The 21905-nt window shown below is 35.4% G+C and overlaps 1 protein-coding gene across 3 annotated transcripts in view; it reads left to right on the forward strand.

The window, feature by feature from the left end:
* Positions 1–21905, forward strand: part of MAP3K2 (mitogen-activated protein kinase kinase kinase 2) — a 107592-nt gene that overhangs the window by 76364 nt on the left and 9323 nt on the right. For all 3 annotated transcript variants that reach the window (XM_087435018.1, XM_087435019.1, XM_087435020.1), the window contains exons 6-16: positions 1555–1668; positions 2053–2140; positions 5445–5575; positions 6472–6551; positions 8178–8245; positions 8398–8490; positions 9812–10018; positions 11571–11719; positions 12092–12223; positions 15851–15980; positions 21236–21413. In XM_087435018.1, the coding sequence (XP_087291144.1) occupies positions 1555–1668; positions 2053–2140; positions 5445–5575; positions 6472–6551; positions 8178–8245; positions 8398–8490; positions 9812–10018; positions 11571–11719; positions 12092–12223; positions 15851–15980; positions 21236–21413 (1370 nt within the window). The remainder of the gene's footprint in view (positions 1–1554; positions 1669–2052; positions 2141–5444; positions 5576–6471; positions 6552–8177; positions 8246–8397; positions 8491–9811; positions 10019–11570; positions 11720–12091; positions 12224–15850; positions 15981–21235; positions 21414–21905) is intronic.

The raw sequence follows: 21905 nt of genomic DNA on the forward strand, positions 1-21905 counted from the left end.
TGGAATTCATATTAGTCCTGCTTTGTATTTGTGTCTGATAGCCCTTTAAAACAAGGAATTTTTTCATAAAGAAGTCTGCAGAGAATGAATGCACATCATGTCAGCTAGTGGGTACAGATGAACCTTTCATTCTATGATATTTGTTAAACAGTATTTACCAAGTGTTTGCTCTTTACTGTGCTCTGTGTTAATTGCTGGTGGGGGAGGGGGGGCCTTGTCTTCAAGAAATTTATACTGTGGAGGACCCAAAACTAACTAGGCCTTTACATTTGAATGTCTTATATACTGCGCTATAGGCTAACAAGTGCGGAAATATGTTCACTTGTTATTCTGTCCTTTCAATGAAATGGAATATACTTTGAAGATTATTGACAGAGTTGTCTTAAGCTACTAAAGTTTACTTTTTTTTTTTTTTTTAAGAAAAGAGTATTTTGATTTTAAGTTGTGTGAATCATGCTTTTTCTCATAGACCTCTCAGGTGCTTTTGTCCTTTATAATATCTGATCCATGAGCGGATTAATGAAAGCAGATTTCCACGTTTAGGATTTACTATGGGATTTTTAGCTTTTTTGTTTTAGAGTGTAATGGTTAAGCACCATGGTCAGAGATAGGAGCCCCAGGTGGGCTGTATTGCAGGCACACTACTAGTGGCACCCCTCCATGGCAGCTGTCACAGATGCTCATTATATTTGCTGTGTTGATAAGCACACTGGGTGAGAATACAAATCCATGGTTACTACTGAAAAAAAAACCCTAAAGGTTTCATCAATGCAGATGGAAGATAAGTACCTTTATTTTATATAGTTTTTGTGTGTACTCCTTAATGATGTTTTGGAGTGAAGATACTGTATCTTAAGTTTAGCAATATTATGGAAATATCCTAGAAAATTAATCTTTAAATTTGTTTTCTAGAAGAATTTAATGATTAATAAAGCAAAAAAAAATTTTGTCCATATTCATTTAATGATTTTAGTGGTGGTAGGATGGGGTCTAGTGGTTAAGATTTGAAGCTCTCACGGCCTCATGCCAGAATCATTTCCTGGTCAGGGAACCACACCACACATCTGTGGGTTGTCATACTGTGGTGGCTGCATGTGGCTGTGATGCTGAAAGCTATGCCACCAGTATTTCTAATACCAGCAGGGTCACCCATGGTGGACAGGTTTCAGGGGAGCTTCCAGACTAAGACTGACTAGGAAGAAGGACCTGGCCACCCACTTCTGGAAAAATTGGCTTTGAAAACCCTATGAATAGCAGCAGAACACTGTCTGATATAGCGCCGGAAGGTGAGAGGATGGTGCAAAAGACTGGGCGGGGTTCCGCACTGGTGTACACAGGGTCACTATGAGTTGGAATCCACTCGAGGGCACTAATAGCAAAGGGTGGGAAGCGCAAAACATTGTAGATACATACATTCATTCAGAATTTATAATTATTATACTGACAAAAAGCAAGGTATTTTGAGATTTATAATTTCATAGTAATGGAGATGCTCCTGGAAGGACTCAACCGTATGAGATTGCTGCATGATTCCTTATGTTCCTTTTTGTTTAGTTGGTAATTCCATTAACTACCCAAGATGACTTGGACAAAGCTGTGGAACTTCTGGATCGTAGTATTCATATGAAGAGCCTCAAGATATTACTTGTAATAAATGGGAGTACACAGGTATGAATTGGGATTTTTTTCAGTAAGGATTATAGGATTTATGCCTGTAAAAGTCAATATATGAAACACAGTTACATTCTTTAATCATTGATATATTTTCAGTATGATTAAATGTAAACTTACACATTGTAATTGCTCTAGTTTAATATCCTTGCTCCTCAAAACTCTAGCCAAAATTACAAATAAGTATAATACACTGAACATATGAAACTAATAGAAACTGAGAACTTGGGAAGAATTATGTTAGAACCTATATTTCCAAGAGTAGATTTGATGAGACCCACAAACAATATAGAATATCTAGGTTGTATTTGGTAGGGGAGGGGATTCTGTTTAAAGCCCTAAAGGGGAAGAAGAACATTAATCACCCTTTTTCCTTTGTAGGCTACTAATTTAGAACCATTGCCATCACTAGAAGATTTGGATAACACAGTATTTGGAGCAGAGAGGAAAAAACGGCTTTCTATAATAGGTAAGAAAGCTAATGTTTGAATCATGAACTGGGTGATTTCTCAGTTTCTTCTTCATCCTTTAATGTAGGGCAACACTTAACATAACCCTAATAAATAGCTGCCCATCTCTGTGCTCGCTGTGGTTTATCTCAGTTAACTATGTTCTAGTATCTGAGGTCCCTTGAAAAGTTATGTCAAGTATATAGGATTTGAAATCTCCAACTTAAATATTTTCTTTCTTTAAATATCTAGGGTATTTTAATGATTAACAAATTCAAATAAAACCTCAAAGAGATTTTAATTGTACAAATAAGTTGGAGGGAAAAAATTAAAAGAAGTAATTCTAATATATTAAATTAATGGATGGACTAAGTTCATAAGCCTTTCTCTTAAGTTTCAGTTATTGCCAAGAATGCTATCAAAATAAAGATTGCTAAGAGTTTCCAGGTTATGCTTTATTATTACTTTATTAGCATTCAGTTTTTATTTGTCATTAATAATACACTGTTATAATGAAGCTTATAGTATAAAGAAAAATGGATCCTGTGTGCTGTTTTTTATAGGAGGCCTATTAGAGAGGCATGGGCTGGACAGAGGGGCTCTAAATTCCCCAATAGTGTGTATCTTCTTCAATTTGTATAAAACATTGATAATCTACATTTTTATATGGTAATGGCATTACATTGCTCAAAAGCCACTGGTATAAGTGTTTTTAACAGGGCAGTGAATGTGGTCATTAAAGATAGCATGAAAACATACATGAGGGATGGATTTGAAGGGGAGAAGTGAAAGAGGAGGCAAAACAGATGAATAGGAAGGAAGCAGGAGAGTGGGACAAAATAAGAAGTGTGGTTGGGAATCTAAGACTAGTAACAGAAGAGGATTGTTAATAGCAAAAGAAAAGAGTAAATTGGTATGTGAACCACCAAAAAAAAAATCTGTTATTCATGTTCTGTTTTGGTTGCCAGAAGACCAAAGCTTCTTCCCCCAGAAGAGGCTATTTTATGACTATTTCCTTCTAAGTGTGTCACTTATATAAGTCCTACTTTTGGTTTCAGGAATGCTGGAAATGTGAGCAGCAGAGATAATATACAAATATAAAAATTGCTTGTCTTCTTTTGGATATATTTTGATATCATTTAAAATTTTGGTGAAAGAACATTAGAGATACCTGAATTCAAATTCCAGCTAATTAATGAGATTTGTAACTTTGTCCACATCTTTAAATCATGGGATTGTTGTAGCAATAGAGAGAACACTTTTTAAAAGTACATTTTGCTTTTCAAACTAGAAAGCATGACTATTGTTAATCATACATTTCTTCATACATTTCTTTCTTTATTCCCTTCTCCTATTTAAAGTAAAAAGTCGCCGGTTCACTTTAGTTGCATTAGACAGAACAAGCTAAATGCACTAAATTGACTTTTTTTTTTTTTTGCCGAGGAAGATTCACACTGAGCTAACATCTGTTGCCAGTCTTTTTTTTTCTTGAGGAAGATTAGCACTGAGCTAACATCTGTGCCAACCTTCCTCTATTTTGTATGTGGGACGCACCACAGCATGGCTGATGAGTGGTACAGGTCTGCGCCGGGGATCCAACCCCACGAACCTGGGCTGCCAAAGTGGAGTGCACCGAACTTAACCACTACACCACAGGGCAGGCCCTAAATTGACGTTTTAAATTCATTTTGAATTAAAACTGTACTGAATACTTCACTCTTGTTCTACTAATAAATATTCTTGTTGTTTGACTTCAGTGCCAGAGTAAGAAAAAACTGGAAATTGTCAAGTATAAAATTACTGGTCTTTTATTGGCACCTCTTTAAACTTGGAATGGCTTTGATAGATATGACCATTATCTTTTTTCCTTTTTTATTGACAATTATTCCCTTTAATTATTTTCATAGAAGATACAGGAAAAACTTCCTTTGGAATTGGAAGTGTATGCTGGTGTGGAGGTCTCAACCAAGAGTGCATTGGCTTACCTATTACTAACAAAAATTAAGAAAAATGGGTTATCAAGTAAGGAGATGAAGAAATTTTCATAGCCCCCCCCCCCATTTCCTTTTAGTAGTGAGTATATTGATCTTCTTCAAGGGTACATGGAAGGAATAAAAAATATTAGAGACCATGTGATCATAGTTGTTACAAAGCCTAAATCAACCCCTGGCTCAAAGTTGAGTCCCTAATCATATTAGAGTTAAGTGTAGAAAATTATCTCTTTTATGCACATCTCTTGGTAATCATTTTGTTCTCTTTCTCCCTATCTCATCAGTAACAAGTGCTGGCATATACTTAAAATGACCCCTTTACATAAGGCAAAAAGCCTTTTTGGCTTTAAATCTGACTAGAACTTAAATGCTCACATAACTGCCCCATATCTTTTTTAATTTCAAAAAATTAGGCGGAAAGTTGAGAAACTGTGTTAATAAACACAGCATTATCTATAGAACCAGGTAAAAATGAAGTGAATTATTGTCTCATAAGAAATGATGTGATTAATTATATGAACTATATTAGATTCTCTGATTTTCTAAACTGCCAAGAAATTCAAATTCCAGGAATATGGCTTGCCACAAAAAAGCCTAATTTTAAGTACACAAGAATAAAATCTAGGATTCTGAATTAAAAACACTTTAATATGGACCAAATGACTAATAAGTAATCTCACTTTAGATTTAGATTCTAAAGATTAAAGAGAGGGAATGGAAAGAACATCATAGAGCCACATGTGCATAGCATATGTTCATTATGAATAATTTTACCATCACAACACCCCTGCAAAGGAGGGATTTAGTCCCATGTTTACAGATGAGGAAACAGGTTCATGGAGATTGGATAACTTTCCCAAAGACACACAGCTGGTAAATAACTAGAACTGGGGTTTAAGCTGAGGTCTGCCTCTAAAGCCCATATTCTTTCCACTACATCATGATGCCTTCCATAAATTATGTTAAAAGGTAACATATATTTGGGTACAAGTGACCTCTGGAAGTTCAGAACCAGTGGCATTTATCTAAAAATCTTTATTGTATTATCAACCCCATAATACAGTTGTCAGCAGTCAGAAGAACTGCTATACCACCTAATAAGTATAAATGAATATTACAGTGAGGTTAATAATTATAGTAGGGTGGGAGTTTAGAAAGGTAAAAACATTTGAAGTTTTACAGACATGAATGTTCTGATAAGTTTTAAAAAAACTGAATTTCAGTTGCTAAAATTGTTCATACTATAGTCCAGAAATTTTGTGTATGTATTTATCAAAACAAAAGTTGGTTCCCTGCTGGTATTTATAAAATCATATAATTTTTCTCCTGTGAGGTCCCACTAGTAGAGATAGAAGCTCCCCTCCCCCGGGATACATTCCGGATGAATTACACCAGGTTGCCCGGAATGGGTCATTCACCAGTATCAACAGTGAAGGAGAGTTCATTCCAGAGAGCATGGACCAAGTAAGCAAAAGTTGAATGTGTTTTTTCATTTCATTTAAAGGGATGTTGTGTGGTTTGGCAGGAATCTCAAGTGTGTGTGTGTTTTACCTCTTCTCCATATCTTCTTAAGTGAACAAAACAATAAAAAATATACAAAAATCCCCACTAATTTACATGTGCTTTTGTGCGTTCATGTATAAATAAAGCTGAAATAAGGCTTGATTTTCTTATCTTGCTCATCCGTAAATGAAGGAATGCATTTGTTTATAGTCCTGGGATTAACATTCAGACTTTTCAATTAACACTTGAAAGATATAGTAAAACTACAGATATTTAACTTTTTGAAACTGAGGTTTGTCAGCTTTCTAAAACATTTTTAAATGTTTTTAAAAGTTTTTTTAGTATTGAGGTATTTTCATGGGGTTGCTGTTGTTTCCTTAACATTACCTTGGCTGCTTATACTGTTACAGGAGTTTACATTTTCTAATAATAGAGCAGTCACGGTGTCATTACTCTCAATTTGAGCGGGGCTATTGTTTAGTTTTCAGTAAGCAAAATTATATGAAATCTTTAGCTTTTAATTATTTAGCTAATAGACCATATAGAGAAAGAATATTTTTCTCTTAGGAAATTTTGAAGTTGTAGCCTACCTAACAAGGGACAACTATGTTTAAAACATTTAAAAATGAGTACGACTGCTACTGGATATGGGGTTCCTTTTTTGGGAACTGTAAAAAGTGTTCTGAGACTGTGGTGAGGGTTGCACAACTCTCAGTATACTAAGAACCATTGAATTGTACGCCTTAAATGGGTGAATTTTATGTTACATGTTATCTCAATAAAGCTGTTTTAGATTAAAAAACAGTAGCTTCTGGATATATCACATCGAATCATGGTGCAACTCTTAATTTTTCTAGATGTTGGACCCATTATCTTTAAGCAGCCCTGAAAATTCTGGCTCAGGAAGTTGTCCGTCACTTGATAGTCCTTTGGATGGGTAATGTTGATTGTAATTTTTGTTTTTAAATATATGTAGGTAAATAAGCATATATATAGCATGTTGAATTATCAACTCTTTTGTGCTCCGTTCAGAGGAATGTTATTGATACTAGTCTATACTTACAGCAAATGAATTTTTTGACAGTTTGGACAAATCTCTTAACCTCATGGGGCCCAATATCTTTATTAGTTAAAATGATACCTGATTATAATATTTTGAGTATTCCTGCTTGCCAAAATTGTGTTTGAAGCTAAATACAAACTTAGAATTTATGTACCTTTACTTTTAAAACTGTATTGGTGAAACTGCTATCAAATTTTAATATGTTTGGTTTTGGAGATTTCTTGAGTTGTTTCACCTATTAAGGATTATGTTCATTCTGGCACTAAATTATAAATAACTTACATTCTTGGTAATTGTGGCCCAGTGTGTTGGTTGTCATTTAAAATTTAAGTACTTTGGTGAAGTAGCTGTTCAGTAACATAAACTGGGTCAAGTTGCAATGTGAATTTCCTTTACAAGTGCTCCCTCTCTCCTGGTTTCAATAGGATAATGCTCACCTGTAGCACACAAAGTTACCCTGTAACACACAGAGTCAATATCTTTATTAACATCTTTACCTATTTAATCTCCTCTGTGATTGCTTTATGAGAGCAGATTCTGGAAATATAACTAATATTGTATGGGGATATACATTTAATTTTCTGTTACCTGTATACATGAAATCTTTGTGCCCATGTCTACCTCAAGATAGACATTTAAAACACTTAAGGGGCCGGCCCTGTGGCTTAGCGGTTAAGTGCGCGCTCTCTGCTACTGGCGGCCCGGGTTCGGATCCTGGGTGAGCACCGACGCACCGCTTGTCCGGCCATGCTGAGGCCACGTCCCACATACAGCAACTAGAAGGATGTGCAACTATGACATACAACTATCTACTGGGGCTTTGGGGGGGTGGGGAAGGAGGAGGATTGGCATGGATGTCAGCTCAGAGCCAGTCTTCCTCAGCAAAAAAAAGAGGAGGATTAGCATGGATGTTAGCTTAGGGCTGATCTTCCTCACCAAAAAAAAAAAAAACCACTTAAGAAATTCAGGAAAATAGTAATGTGAAAGCTATATATTGAGTGCTTAATATTTGAAAAACACTGTCCTGAGCACTTTACATATATATACATATGTGTATATATGTAGTCGATGAGTTGGAAATTATTATCTCTTCTTTATAGACGTGGAAACAGTCTCAGAAAGGTAATTGGCCAAGCTTGCAACAGCTAGTTAAGTGGCAGGGCTGGGATTGAAACAGATGTTTCCAAACATCTCTAATTCTAAAACATACCATTCTCACCACTATACTCTGGGTTAATTTTAAAAGCCAGGCTCTCTGCCTGCATGTACCAGATAAGTGTTTAAAAAGAAGTTTCTCTTTTTTCACTTATGTTAACATTTCCAAGTGAGCCCCTTGATATATATATATAATACATACATACATGTATATATACATATACATACATATGTATATATGTATCTCCACACATACATACATATAGATATTGATATTGCATAAAGATTTTTTTATATGTCTTATTTACATACTTTGTCTTAATTTAACGTGACATTTTCTTTTAGAGAGAGCTATCCAAAATCACGAATGCCTAGGGCACAGAGCTACCCCGATAATCATCAGGAATTTTCAGGTTAGACTCCACATGCTGAATGTTTAAATGTTTATGTCATCGAATAATGTTTTGGCTGGGAGGGAGAGGGGAATTAAAAAAAAAATGTGTTTTTCATCATTAGAAATATTTGACTTTTTTATAATATATAACTCTCTTACATGTCTTAATAGACTATGATAACCCTATCTTTGAGAAATTTGGAAAAGGAGGAACATATCCAAGAAGGTATCATGTTTCATATCACCATCAAGACTATAATGATGGTAAGTTTCTGGCAATTAGACCACAAGAACAGTTTGTTAAAAATCTCAAAGATAATCAAAATAGAAATAAATTTTTAAAAATCTGATAATTAAGTAATACCATTAGAAATAAATTTGTTCCTGGGCCGGCTCCGTGGCTTAGTGGTTAAGTGCTCGCGCTCCGCTGCTGGCGGCCTGGGTTCGGATCCTGGGTGCACACCGACACACTGCTTCTCCGGCCATGCTGCGGCCGCGTCCCACATACAGCAACTAGAAGGATGTGCAGCTATGATGTACAACTATCCACTGGGGCTTTGGGGGGAAAATAAATAAATAAATAAAATCTTTAATAAATAAATAAATAAATTTGTTCTTGAATCACTTAGTTTTCTGCTTAAAAATGTCTTTTTTAAAGAAATTGGATGATAACTAAAACTATAATAACAGCTTATGCCAACATCCCTCATAGTACTTATTTTTCCCTTAGAAGAAAAAGAGTAATTAAAAAATATTAGTTAGAAAATTACTCCTTGATGATGAAATTCATACTTGAATTAGGAAAAAAAAATATTGTTACCTATAAACTTTGCAGTTTTTGTATTATATTTTAAATCATTATTGGAAATGAGAATAAAATATGTATAGTTTTCTCCTTTTTATCCAAAAGTGAGAGTTCTGATTTTATGAATGTGTATATATTTTAATATAAGAGATTATTTGAATTTGTATTCAAATCCTTTCCTTTTTTCCCCATTTTTCTCTTCATTTCTGCTTTCACCTTTTCTCTTTCTTGTATTTTCATTTTTGACTTCATGATTCAATGTTAACAAGGATATTTCCTTGAACTCTTTTATTATTATTTTTTTTGTGTCTGAGGAAGATCAGCCCTGAGCTAACATCTGTGCTAATCCTCCTCTTTTTGCTGAGGAGGACCGGCTCTGAGCTAACGTCTATTGCCAATCCTCCTCCTTTTTTTTTGTTCCCCCAAAGCCCCAGTAGATAGTTGTATGTCATAGTTGCACATCCTTCTAGTTGCTGTATGTGGGACGTGGCCTCAGCATGGCCGGACAAGCGGTGTGTCGGTGTGCGCCCGGGATCCGAACCCGGGCCGCCAGTAGCGGAGCTTGCGCCCTTAACCGCTAAGCCACGGGGCCGGCCCTCCTTGAACTCTTTTAAAAAATACTGCTGTTAAGTTTAAAATATATCATCAAATAATCATTGCTATTTCAGTTTTTTAGCCTAGTCACAGGATAAGTTTCTGTTCCTTATGTTACAAATTTTAAATACTTTCAATACAGCATATTAATAAAAGTTGTAAGGTAATTCTGTTTTCATTTTGTAGGTCGTAAAACTTTTCCGAGAGCTAGAAGAACCCAGGGGACTAGCTTCCGGTCTCCTGTGAGTTTCAGTCCTACTGATCACTCTTTAAGCACTAGTAGTGGAAGCAGTATCTTTACCCCAGAGTATGATGATAGTCGAATAAGAAGAAGGGGAAGTGACATAGACAATCCTACTTTGACTGTAATGGACATCAGCCCACCCAGCCGCTGTAAGTCATAGAAATTGGCGTAGCGAAATATATAGCAGAACCTTTGCAGAATTTTATAGTATTAAAAAGAATAAATACCAAGCCAGTCCTTAAGGTGAGACCAACTTCTTAAAAGAGGTAAAAATGGTATTTCTAAAAGTGATTGGATTGTCAGGTATAAGCATGGTATTACTGCTAATTACTTTAGATGATTCTGCCCTTGGCTTTTATTAGGAAAATTGTTACCATTTAGTCATTCATTCATTTATTCCACATATTCTTGTTGAGCGCTGGAACTGAGATTTCAAATATGACCTCTAAGATGTGATCTAATGGGGAGAATAATGTGTGGAGAAATAATTATAGTATAGCATTTAATCTAGTTCTTGAACGGGAATGGGAATTCACCAGTTAAGGAGGTCACATGTGCAAGAGGCTGTGGCATGTTCCGTAAATGGGGAATAGTTCATTTTTGGGTGAAGTGGAGGATATCTTACTTGAAACAGTGGGAATAGGACTAGAGTGGTAACTAAGGCCAGATTGCCAAGTATTTGGACTTGATTGCATAAGCAATGCATAAAAAGATTCATGCTCAAAGATATTTATTGCAGCAATATTTCCATACTCTGAATTCTTCCCTTTTGTGCTAGTGTTGTCATATTTTACTTTTACGTATATGACCTTACACCACATTGCTGCTATTTTTGCTTTAAACAGCTGTCTTTTAAAGTGGTTAAAAATGAGAGAAGAATGTCATATATATATATATATATATATATATATATATATATATATATACACATATACCTTCAGTTTACCTGTTTCTATAGATCTTTATTTATGTAGATCCAAGATTCTGTCAGGTATCAAATTTCTTCTGCCTGAAGAATTGCTTTTAACCTTTCTTGTAATATAAGTCTGCTGGTAATAAATTCTTTCAGCTTTTGTTTGTTTGAAAAAGATCTTTATTTCTCTATTTTTGAAGGATTTTTTTTTCTGGCTATAGAAATGTGGGCAGGTTTTTTTTTCTTTTAGCACTTTAAATCTATTTCTCCATTGTCTTCTGGTTTGTATACTTTCTGAGGAGAAGTCTGCTGTAATTTTTATCTTTATTCCTCTGTCTGCAGTATACTTTTTTCCTTCTGGCTGCTTTCAAGACTTTCTTTTGTTAGAATGAGAGTGTTGCTCTTTCTGGCTTTCTATGTCGTAGGTAAATGAAAAGTTAATTACAAATATTGCTGCAATAAAGATTAGAAATAGTGCATCTTACAATTAGTGGCGTCTTAGATTGAGTGAAAGGTGCTATTACATTTGTAATCGGGGAAAAAATAATCTCATTGGAAAAAAATGAGTCATGGGGATATGCACATTTTTTGGGTTTAGAATTCTTAGAAAATTGCCTAAAGAGAAAAATTTTCAAAGATGATGTTAATTATGAATTTGGATGATCTTGATTTTTCCTTATATCCAAGCATATTCAATTAAGAATATCACTAATGCAGTGTACTCATTTAGTCCTTAACCATTTGTGTGCCACCTGGCTATTCCATCTTAAGAATATGTTCTTTTTTAGCACCTCGTGCTCCAACCAACTGGAGATTGGGCAAACTGCTTGGCCAGGGAGCCTTTGGCAGGGTCTACCTCTGTTATGATGTCGATACAGGAAGAGAATTGGCTGTTAAGCAAGTTCAGTTTGACCCTGATAGCCCTGAGACCAGCAAGGTAAGAATCACTGCACAAGCTACTTTGTCACATTATTAGAAGCATTTTTACTAAAATAAATATAACAATAGAATTTTTTGTTTTTCCTTAATACAAATTATTTGCAAAACAAATAGATAATTAGTTATGTTTATCTACTTTGTACTGTGGATTTTTCTCTTTCAGTACTCAGTTATATTCCTAATCTGGTTTAGTGTTGCTTTAGCATACCATCAAGGACTGCTATAAAAGTTATTGTTTAGAGACTTTAAAATGTTTATTCCTTGGGAAGTAAAATTTCAGAATGAAAATCACCCAATGATCCATGAATTTCGATTTTTTTGCTTTTACCAATAATGCTGTAAAGACTTAACAGTGAGTTCTGTCTTTCAGGAAGTAAATGCACTTGAGTGTGAAATTCAGTTGTTGAAAAACTTGCTGCATGAGCGAATTGTTCAGTATTATGGCTGTTTGAGGGATCCCCAGGAAAAAACACTTTCCATATTTATGGAATATATGCCAGGGGTAAGTTAGTACATCCTTCGAAAATAGACATATTCTATTTAAAGTCTTAATTAAGGAAAGGAAAACAACAAAACTTTGATTATAAAATGTTAAACCTAGTTAAGGACATTTTGGAAGAGTTTTAAATTAGAGTTAATGTAATTTTATTTTCTCTCTTCATCTATCATTGTATTTTTTAACTCATTTTTTACATTGCTAAAAATGTATACTAAAATAGGTTACAGACATGATACCAGTCTATATCTAGATTTCCCTAAGTGCCCTAAAAATATCCCTAGTGGCTGGTTTATCCAAACCGGGATCCTGTCTAGGACCACACATTACACTTAGCTGTTACATCCCTTACTCCTCTTTTATTCTATAACAGTTTCACATGACATAGATTTGACAAAGAGACCAGGCTAGTTGTTCTGTTGACAGTCTCATCTCACAGATTTCTCTAATTACATCCTCATGAAGTTGTTTAATTTGTTCCTTTATCCCCTTATTTCCTGTAAACTCCAAGTTAGAGCTAAAGTCTAAATTAGATTCAAATTCAACATTTTTTAATTAGAATGCATCATAGATGATGCTGTGTATTTCATGTTGCTTCCCATTAGGAGACATACAGTTTCTGGTTGTGCCACTGTTAGTGATGCTAAGATTGACTGCTAGATTAGGGTGATCGACATCCCATTTCTTCCATTGTAAATTTTGTTTTTTCCTGAAGACCAGAAAGTAATCTGAGCTACAGCAGTAGCACATAGGAATATCCATTTCCTTTTCAACCATCCACCTAATGTTTTTAACACAGATTGATAATCATTGCCTGAGTCAGTAATTTCATTAGGAGTTGCAAAATGTGATTTGCAAACTTTGTCATTCCTTCTATGTTTTTTTTAGTATTTACCTTCTAATACTAATGATTTGCAAGATGGTGGTGTATTCACTTGTTTAAAAATAACATGCATTCCCATAATTTAATAGGCAGTATATGTTAGAAAAAAGATTTGATTTGTGGGTCTTTAAGGGAGGGAGTAGCTTATTAGAATGGTATGTAGAATGTACAAGGTTGCAATTTAAGCTTATGGATCAATAAAACGGTGGATCAGTATCTGATAGTAATGGTCTTAACCATTCTCAGTCTCACAAGAGCAATAGTAAACTTTGTTTCTTATCGTCATGAATAATTGTTTATAGTGACATCATTGTTACACATCATTGCTACTTTTTATTTTCAAAGATTATGTTGGCAATGTAAATTGGTTTTTTAAAAAATCCCCTTTGGAAAACAAATTGGTGGGATGTATTAAAGGGCATAAAAATCTTGAAGCCTTTTGACCTGGTAATCTCACAGAAATTTTTTCTACATAAATAATCCAAAAGAAGGAAAAAACTGTGTACATTTATTTTAGTATTATCTGTGATGGAAAAAAAATGAAAATATCAGTGCCCACAGTGGAATCCGTAAATTATGATGGTATTGTCCAAGAGAATATGTATTAAAAATTAAAATTGTGAAGGCCATGTAGGAAAGTTAGAGGAAGGACTTATAATAAGAGGGAAAAAGAATATACATAAAATGCTTTTTAATAATGATTATGATATTTTAAAAGTATCTATATTTGGACAGGGACAAAAGAAACTTAGAAACATGAAAATGTGTTATGTTGGAATTGTGATTGATTTTTCTCTTTTATTCAGATTTCCACTACTGTTTGTGCAGTGAATATTTAAATTAAAAATAGAAAATAATTATGAATAAGTGTGAATAGAGACCCAGATTGTTGAAGATAAGATTAATTAAAATGGTTAATTGGTTAGAAGTGATTTACATCACAAATAGGGATGGGTAATCTCTATATATTTAGCAGTCTTAAGACTAAACCATGACTATTCAGGAAGAGGTGTTAGATCATGTTTATCATTAGCTACACTTGGTTTTGTAAGAGCAGCTATCTCTTCAAAGTATAGGTTGTCATTCCTTGAATTTGAAAAGCATGTTACTAAATTAATAATAATTCATCAACAATCTAAATGAATACTATGGCAAGCCCATGGCATTTATAGGCTGAACATATACATATATGTTCCTAGTCTTTCCTGAATCTCCAAGTTTGTGAATGATGCTATATAATTTCTCTCATTAAATTTATTATGATGGACCCTTTTATGCCCTAGATTCAAGCTTTGCCAAAATTGTCATTCCATTCTTCAGTTCTCCCAAATATAGCATTCCATTCCTTTGTTTATCAATAACTACTTTCAGACTAGAACCATAACTTTATTTTCAGTACCTGAACTAGCAGTTGGTTTTTCTCTCTTACACACACACACACACACACACACACACTCTTCAGCTGGCACAGCGCTTCCCATCCCATTCCAGTTGTTCACACTGAAAAAAACATTTTTATGGTACACAGGGGTAAACGGACCATACCAATGGAGCTGTTAGCAGCCATAGGCCACTGGCTCAGCTGCCTGAGGGCCCAAAGGATCCATAAGTCCATCACTCATTTACAGCCTATAAGTATTTTGGGGCTTACTGTTTGGAAACTTCAGTTCTAGCTGTGTTATTTTGTGTATTACTTCAAGTAGAGACACAGTAAGTAGACTGAACAAACAAGCCACATTGAATTATAGGTGTGGGTGGTTGGCTGGGTCCACTCACTGCCTAAGACTTTCCCCACATGTTTTTGCAAGTTTGGGTCAGCAGAATTGCATCCTGCTTGTTCCTTCAGGGATTGCTCATGAATAGTGGAACCAGCAAATGGTTAAGCCTGTGAAATCCAAGGATCTACTTTTATATGACAAAATACACTTTTTACCAAAATTCAAGGAAAGGCAGAAACACTTGGCTATATTCCCTATTTAAAAGAAAAGATTTTATCCCTTAGGAAGCATTTTATTTCCATCTTTTAAAGTGGTGATTATTCATCATATTTGCACAGTGGAATTAGTAGGGAAGCTTTTTCAAAATTCAAGTACCTACATCTCACCTCAGACTGATTCAGCAGTCTGAGATGGCACCTCATCCTGCCTTAAAAAACACTTAAGAAAATTTGAAATTTCTTTTTAATATATTTTCTTATGTTTTGAACTAGAATATTGAGTATATAAAGGAAAAACTAAAATCTCATATGTGTTCTTGATTTTCTAATTATACCCATTCTTTCTTCTGAGAAGTAAATTAGAAGATATCAATAAAACATTGTTTTAAAACCAGAGTAAGAACAAAATAAATAAAATTAAAGTAGGACATATATAGAAGAGCTAGCAGGAAAAACAAAAAATATATTCAGGGAGAAAAAAGCAAGATAAAAGTACTGGAGAATTTTTAAAAACATGATTGCAAAGGAATAGGAAATAGAACCAACGTAGTCATAGAAACAAGGGCATCAGTCAAAAAATAGTTCCAAAGGCTTCCTTCAGCTATGACCCCTACTCTTTCACAGCCCTAGTCAGGGAATATGGTAGAGTTGTATATGAAATTTGATGTTATATAATGTCCTTACTCAGAATTCCTGTGCTCTCCAACTAAAGCCTCTCAGTCGTGCACTAGGATTCTTTTAAAAATAAAGATTTAATAGTAGTTTTCATTTCAAACCATATCATAGTTTTCTGTTTTTTTTTTTTTAATCTTAGGGTTCAATTAAGGACCAATTAAAAGCATATGGAGCTCTTACTGAGAATGTGACTAGGAAATACACTCGTCAGATTCTGGAGGGTGTCCATTATTTGCACAGTAATATGATTGTTCATAGAGATATCAAAGGTAAGTAATGAGGTATTTTTAATTTTAAGTACACAGTTCTTTTTTTGTGAATGTGAATGAAACAAGTGATATGGTTAAGGAATTTAACATGTAAATTAATACATCTACCTTTAAAATCCCATAGGAAAACAATTCTGCATTCTCACTGACACAGTCAGTATTTGGACTACTCCTGCTGTTCAGGTCTCCACAAGTGAGAAACTCCCCTGTGGGGGTTCACAGAATTAATAAAGTTCAAATGATCATAAAAATGAGACCATGTTTTCATAGAGCATAGGCCTTAGAGTATAGTGGCTCTGACATCAGATGGCCTGTTTCAAATTCAGGCTTTTTCCGTCCTGTGTGACTTTGGACAAGATATTTCATCTCTCTCTGCCTTAGTTCCTCATTTTTAAGGAGGGTGATAACAGTATCTAATCATAGGATTCCTTTAAGATTAAACTAGTTAATGCATATAATATGCTTAAAACAGTGCCTGTATTTAGAAATCACTCAAAAGTTGGCTATGATGATGATATGTTGAGATCATATTTAAAGCCATGGGAATGGATGTTATTACCTAGGGAGAGAATAAGAAGAGGGAAGAAAAGAGCCTAAGACTTAGCTTTGATGAACTCCAACTCAGTTAAGCTCCCTGTTTAAAACTCAAAAACTCAGCTGTTTTCAGGGATCCGGTATGTAAGGTAAATGCATGAAGTGAGACAAAAGTGAGTGGTGGAGATGTGTAAAATTTGAGAGTGCTTAAAACTCTGTACTGCAAAGCATACCTGGAGGTTAGATTCTATAAAAACTGTGTTGTGACCCCAAATTTAAAGATCACTTTATTCAGTCAATCAATAAGAATAATAAATACACACATGTATAAATAATAAATATATTTTTCATTGGTCTTTCTAGGGGCTCTTATGAGTTACCAGATATTTACTTCCTTCCTGTTGTGGTGTGCCACATCCTGAATATGGCCATATTCAGGCCAAAGAGAACATTCCTAACCAGTTTCTGGTGATAAAGTAGAATCTTCTGCAGAATGCCTGAGCCAGACCACATGTACTAGAATGGAGCTTACTAGTGAGTCTGAAAGGATAAGGACATGGCTCATGATCTAAAAGAAATAGGAGCCTGTCTTTCATCTCAAGATCTACCCAGTGTAGGCAGACCTCAGTTGTCAAGTACAAAAGCTGATAGCTTAAAGAACCACATAGGGAAATTATTTGATGTGAATATTCTATTAGGAATAATCTCTGTTCAAGCCAGTTTCTCTTTAGCTCTCATAATGAGACAAGGTAAAGGAACTGAGGGGAGCTACCCCCAAATGGATCCTCTTCTAACCTTGCCAGAAAGAGCGATGAACTGTCCTGGTAAAATGAGGAGGTTGGAAGCAAACTGACTTAAAAGCATTATAGGGCAAATATAGTGAAAGAGAAAAGTAAGATATAAAATTGGATATGCAGTATGATCTGAAGTTTGTAAAGTTAAAGTATGACCTAGAAGAAAAATTTCCATATGATTAACAGTGGTTGTTTCCAAATGGCATGATGAGTGATAGTTTTCTTCTGCATACTTTTTACTTTTCTGTATTTCCCAAATTTTTATAATGAGCAGTTTTTAGATGGTGAAGGAAAAAGAAAGATAGTTGATTACTTTTAAGTTTAAACCCATGAGTTCATAGTGAAACTTAGGATAAAAACAAATTGATCCTTGTTTCTAGGGAACCAACTCATTATTTCATAATAGGATTCCTTTATTCTGCCTTTCTTTTATGAGCTATACCACTGAGGACCAAATAGTGGATGAAAGGAAACTTATCTTTTTTTTTTTAATTTTTCCCCCCAAAGCCCCAGTAGATAGTTGTATGCCATAGTTGCACATCCTTGTAGTTGCTGTTATGTGGGACACGGCCTCAGCATGGCCGGAGAAGCAGTGCGTTGGTGCGCGCCCGGGATCCGAACCCGGGCCGCCAGTAGCGGAGCGCGTGCATTTAACTGCTAAGCCACAGGGCCGGCCCGGAAACTTATCTTTATAAAACTATTTTGGCTAACAAATGAAGAAGGAATGACAGAATAGTACCATTTTGAAACCACTAATGAATTAATAGATTCATTAAGCACTAAACATTAACAGCTGCTGACATCACTAAAACAGAGACAGTCTAGCATTACATACTTCCTATTCTTACAATACATTATCATCTATGAAGGAGTTTTGCCAAAAAAAAATTGAACCTGAATCTAATCAAGCCTCTAGGTACAGCTATCAAATTATAGAATTATAGAACATATATATATGACAGATGAACATGTTAAATGACCCTTTGAGATGGAGTCAGCAAAATCTAGACCATGAGAAAGCTATAGGCAAACAACTTACATTCTTCATAAATTGCAAAGGATAAAAAAGAGATTAGAAGGAACTTTAGAGTAGGAAAGACTTAAAAGATGTATCAGTGAGTCTCAATGTATGGACCTTATTTGGATTCTGATTTTTTTTTTAAAAAAACTGTAAAAAACAGTGTATATTTAATAATATTAAGGAGTTACTGTCCATCCTCTTAAGTGTGGTAAGAGTCCTTATCTTTTAAAGATAGGTACTGACCTATTTATTGATCATGATGTCTTCAATTTGCTTCAGTAATATGAGAGGGGAAGAGGGAGTGGCTGGCAGTATGGTTGGGGAAGATAGTCCAAATGGTTGTTGGGGCTGGGTTTGTGTATGTTTGAAAAGTCTTCTTGATAGTTTGCTTTTAACGTATCGAAAATAAGTTTATTTTTATTTATTTATTTTTTGTGAGGAAGATTAGCCCTAAGCTAACATCCGATGCCAGTCCTCCTCTTTTTGCTGAGGAAGACTGGCCCTGGGCTAACATCTGTGCTCATCTTCCTCTAGTTTATACGGGATGCCGCTACAGCATGGCCTGACAAGCGGTGCGTCGGTCCACGCCCGGGATCCAAACCTGCAAACCCCGGGCCGCCAAAGTGGAGTGCACAAACCTAATCGCTAGGCCACCGGGCTGTCCCCCAAAATAAGTTTTAAAAAATTAGAAAACTATATTGGGAACCTGGCCACACATTTTCTCGTCAGCCCTTTATATAGATGGGCATTGGTTCAGCATTGGAGATTACTCCCCAAAGATAGCTCTCCCTGTCTGTGACCTGCCCAGGACTTTTCTTCCAAGTTCGTAGCCAGTAAAAACTGGCTTGTTTGTTGTCCTTCCCCTGGTTAAATATTTTAGAGACAGTAGCTTTTTTGACAGAGTCCTTTAAGTATTGGACGGTGGAGATGTTAAATGGGCAGTGCTGTTTTAGAGAATCAGTGGTGCCGTGGCACACTCAGGCTTATGGCATGCAAAATGGTCCTGGAGCCTCCCCTGGAGAGAGGCTTGCAGAGCCTTCATTGACTAGGCTGGGGAATCTGCGGGGAGAACAGAAAGACAAGTGCAGAAGCTCACAGTGGGGATGGACAGTCTACATTCTCTCTGAGCTCTTATAGAGATTTTCTCCCCTATTCACTCTCCTTCTTAGAGACATTTAAAAAAAACTAGGTACAAGGACAAATAAGAAGTCTTTTTTTTTTTGGTGAGGAAGATCAGCCCTGAGCTAACATCCGATGCCAATCCTCCTCTTTTTGCTGAGGAAGACTGGCCCAGGGCTAACATCTGTGCCCATCTTCCTCCACTTTATATGGGACACTGCCACAGCATGGCCTGACAAGTGGTGCATCGGTGCGCACCCAGGATCCGAACCCGGGCCGCCAGCAGCAGAGCGCACACACTTAACTGCTACGCCACAGGGCCGGCCCCGTGTCTTTCTTTTTTTAATATAAAATGTGGTTAAGGTTATGGAAGACTTAAATTTAAGAATTGAAGTTTAAAAATTAAAATTAGATAAATTAATGAAATAAATCACTTATTTAACAACAGTTTATAGGAAAAGCTAAAAATGAGAATAGAAATAATTTATATAAGATAGAAACTAGACGTATAATTCCAGAAAAAAGATTGAGTTTAAAAATGATAAGTAAATGAGGAAATAGAGAGTGAAAAATAAATAAACCTAGCATCTAGATGTTGGTTTTTGATACCATTCCCCACTAAAAGAAACCAGGGCTCCTTGGAGAAATGGCTGATGCTAGGACTGGTGCAGGAAATACACAAGTTGAGCCTGGAGTATCTTCTAGTGCCAGAAAGTTAGAAAATGCTAAAACACAACCCCAAACCAAAACCAAATAAGAACACAATGATCAGGATATGGCAAAGGGGCACAGGAGCCAATATAAAGAGCTCCCAATGGCCAAAGCTGGAACAACTTGAGCGAAAAAATAAAAGTCATATTGGATTATAAACCAAAGTATAAAATAAATATCCATGTGTTCATACTGATATAAATGAATGGTCGAATAAATAGGGAATAATTCCCTCATGCAGAATAATTCCAAATAATTTATGTAGCTACTCGGCCTGGAGCATAACTCCTTGCTCCTTAATTGTGGGCTGCACATAGTGAACTTTTTCCAAAGATATAGTATAGAAAGGGGGGAAAGAGTAACCTTACAGTGGAGAACTCAACAAACACTACTGCAAGCCGGGTGATCAAAATCAGTTTATAATAAATAAAATTAAAAGTTTATTATAAATGAAATTTTAAACAGAAAGCTCAAAGCTTGCTTAGATTTAAAATATATATAGGAAACTGAGAAGTAAAATTAATATAAAGCAAAACAATATTAAGAAAAACTGTAAAATGAAGATAACTAACAATTAAGTTATATATAGCAGGGGGAAAAAAGTGCCGGAAGTTTTTGATTATGAGGGTCCCTCAGGAAGATCCGGAGGTTCAGAAGCTAGCTTCTCAGGGAAATAAGTGTCAGCTTGGGCTTCTTGCTTTATGATAGAGAAACGGGGGCCAAGAGCCTGCTATTGCTTTCTTCATCCTTGGAGCTTCATGCTCTTAGCCCTTTTTCCCTTTCTTTTCTTTTTCATCCTCAGTCCCCACCTGCACCAATCCTTTTCAGTGGGAGAACCGTCTTAGGTTCTGAAGCACATACAGCTGACTCTAAAAATTCAGTGTTCATGTAGTAAAGCCTTAATGAGCACTGACTGTGTGACTGGCATTATGCCAGGTACTGCTTGGAAGATGAAAAGCAGCTTAATTTTGGAGACAGGTTGAAGAGTCTACTAAGTAATTCTCTGCTGTTGTTCCTTTATATTATATTCCACACTGCCAATAAAAATAATGAAATGAGGATATTCTTATTTTTAGGTGCAAATATCCTGCGAGATTCAACAGGCAATGTCAAACTAGGAGATTTTGGGGCCAGCAAACGGCTTCAAACCATCTGTCTTTCAGGGACAGGAATGAAGTCTGTCACAGGCACACCATACTGGATGAGCCCTGAAGTAATTAGTGGAGAAGGCTATGGCAGAAAAGCAGATATCTGGTAGGTTTTGATGCCGGATTTGCCTGCTTTCTTATGTATTGCCACACAGGATGGAAATTACTGAGCCAGATTTAAATTATCTTTTGTACTTTTGAAATAGGATGTCAGGATTACAATGATTAATAGCATTTGAAATATGCCTCTTTGAAGCTTAATAATTGACTAAATAAATAGAGTCTTTGAACCTGTCTTCCATTCTTTAGGAAGGATTTCGTCTTAAGCAAACTTCAGCATTAGAAAGCTATCTTCAGTTTATTTCCCTGAAGAACTGTAAAAGTAATTAATCTTTATTGTTAGTCTTTTATAATTCACTTAGTCTTTAATTGCTTCATAATTTTGAGTTAGAACATAAAATGGCCATTTCCTGCTTTCCACCCAGAAAAGTGTTTAATAGATATTCATTTTAGGCACCTAAAGGCAAACAAAGAATTTCTAATGTTTGTATTCTTTTTAAGATAAAGACAAAAAGCTATATTTAATGTTAGAGCATTA

This window comes from Ceratotherium simum, chromosome 9 (assembly GCF_057802395.1).
Source record: "Ceratotherium simum simum isolate JZ-2026a chromosome 9, ASM5780239v1, whole genome shotgun sequence".
In the NCBI taxonomy this organism is placed as follows: domain Eukaryota; kingdom Metazoa; phylum Chordata; class Mammalia; order Perissodactyla; family Rhinocerotidae; genus Ceratotherium; species Ceratotherium simum.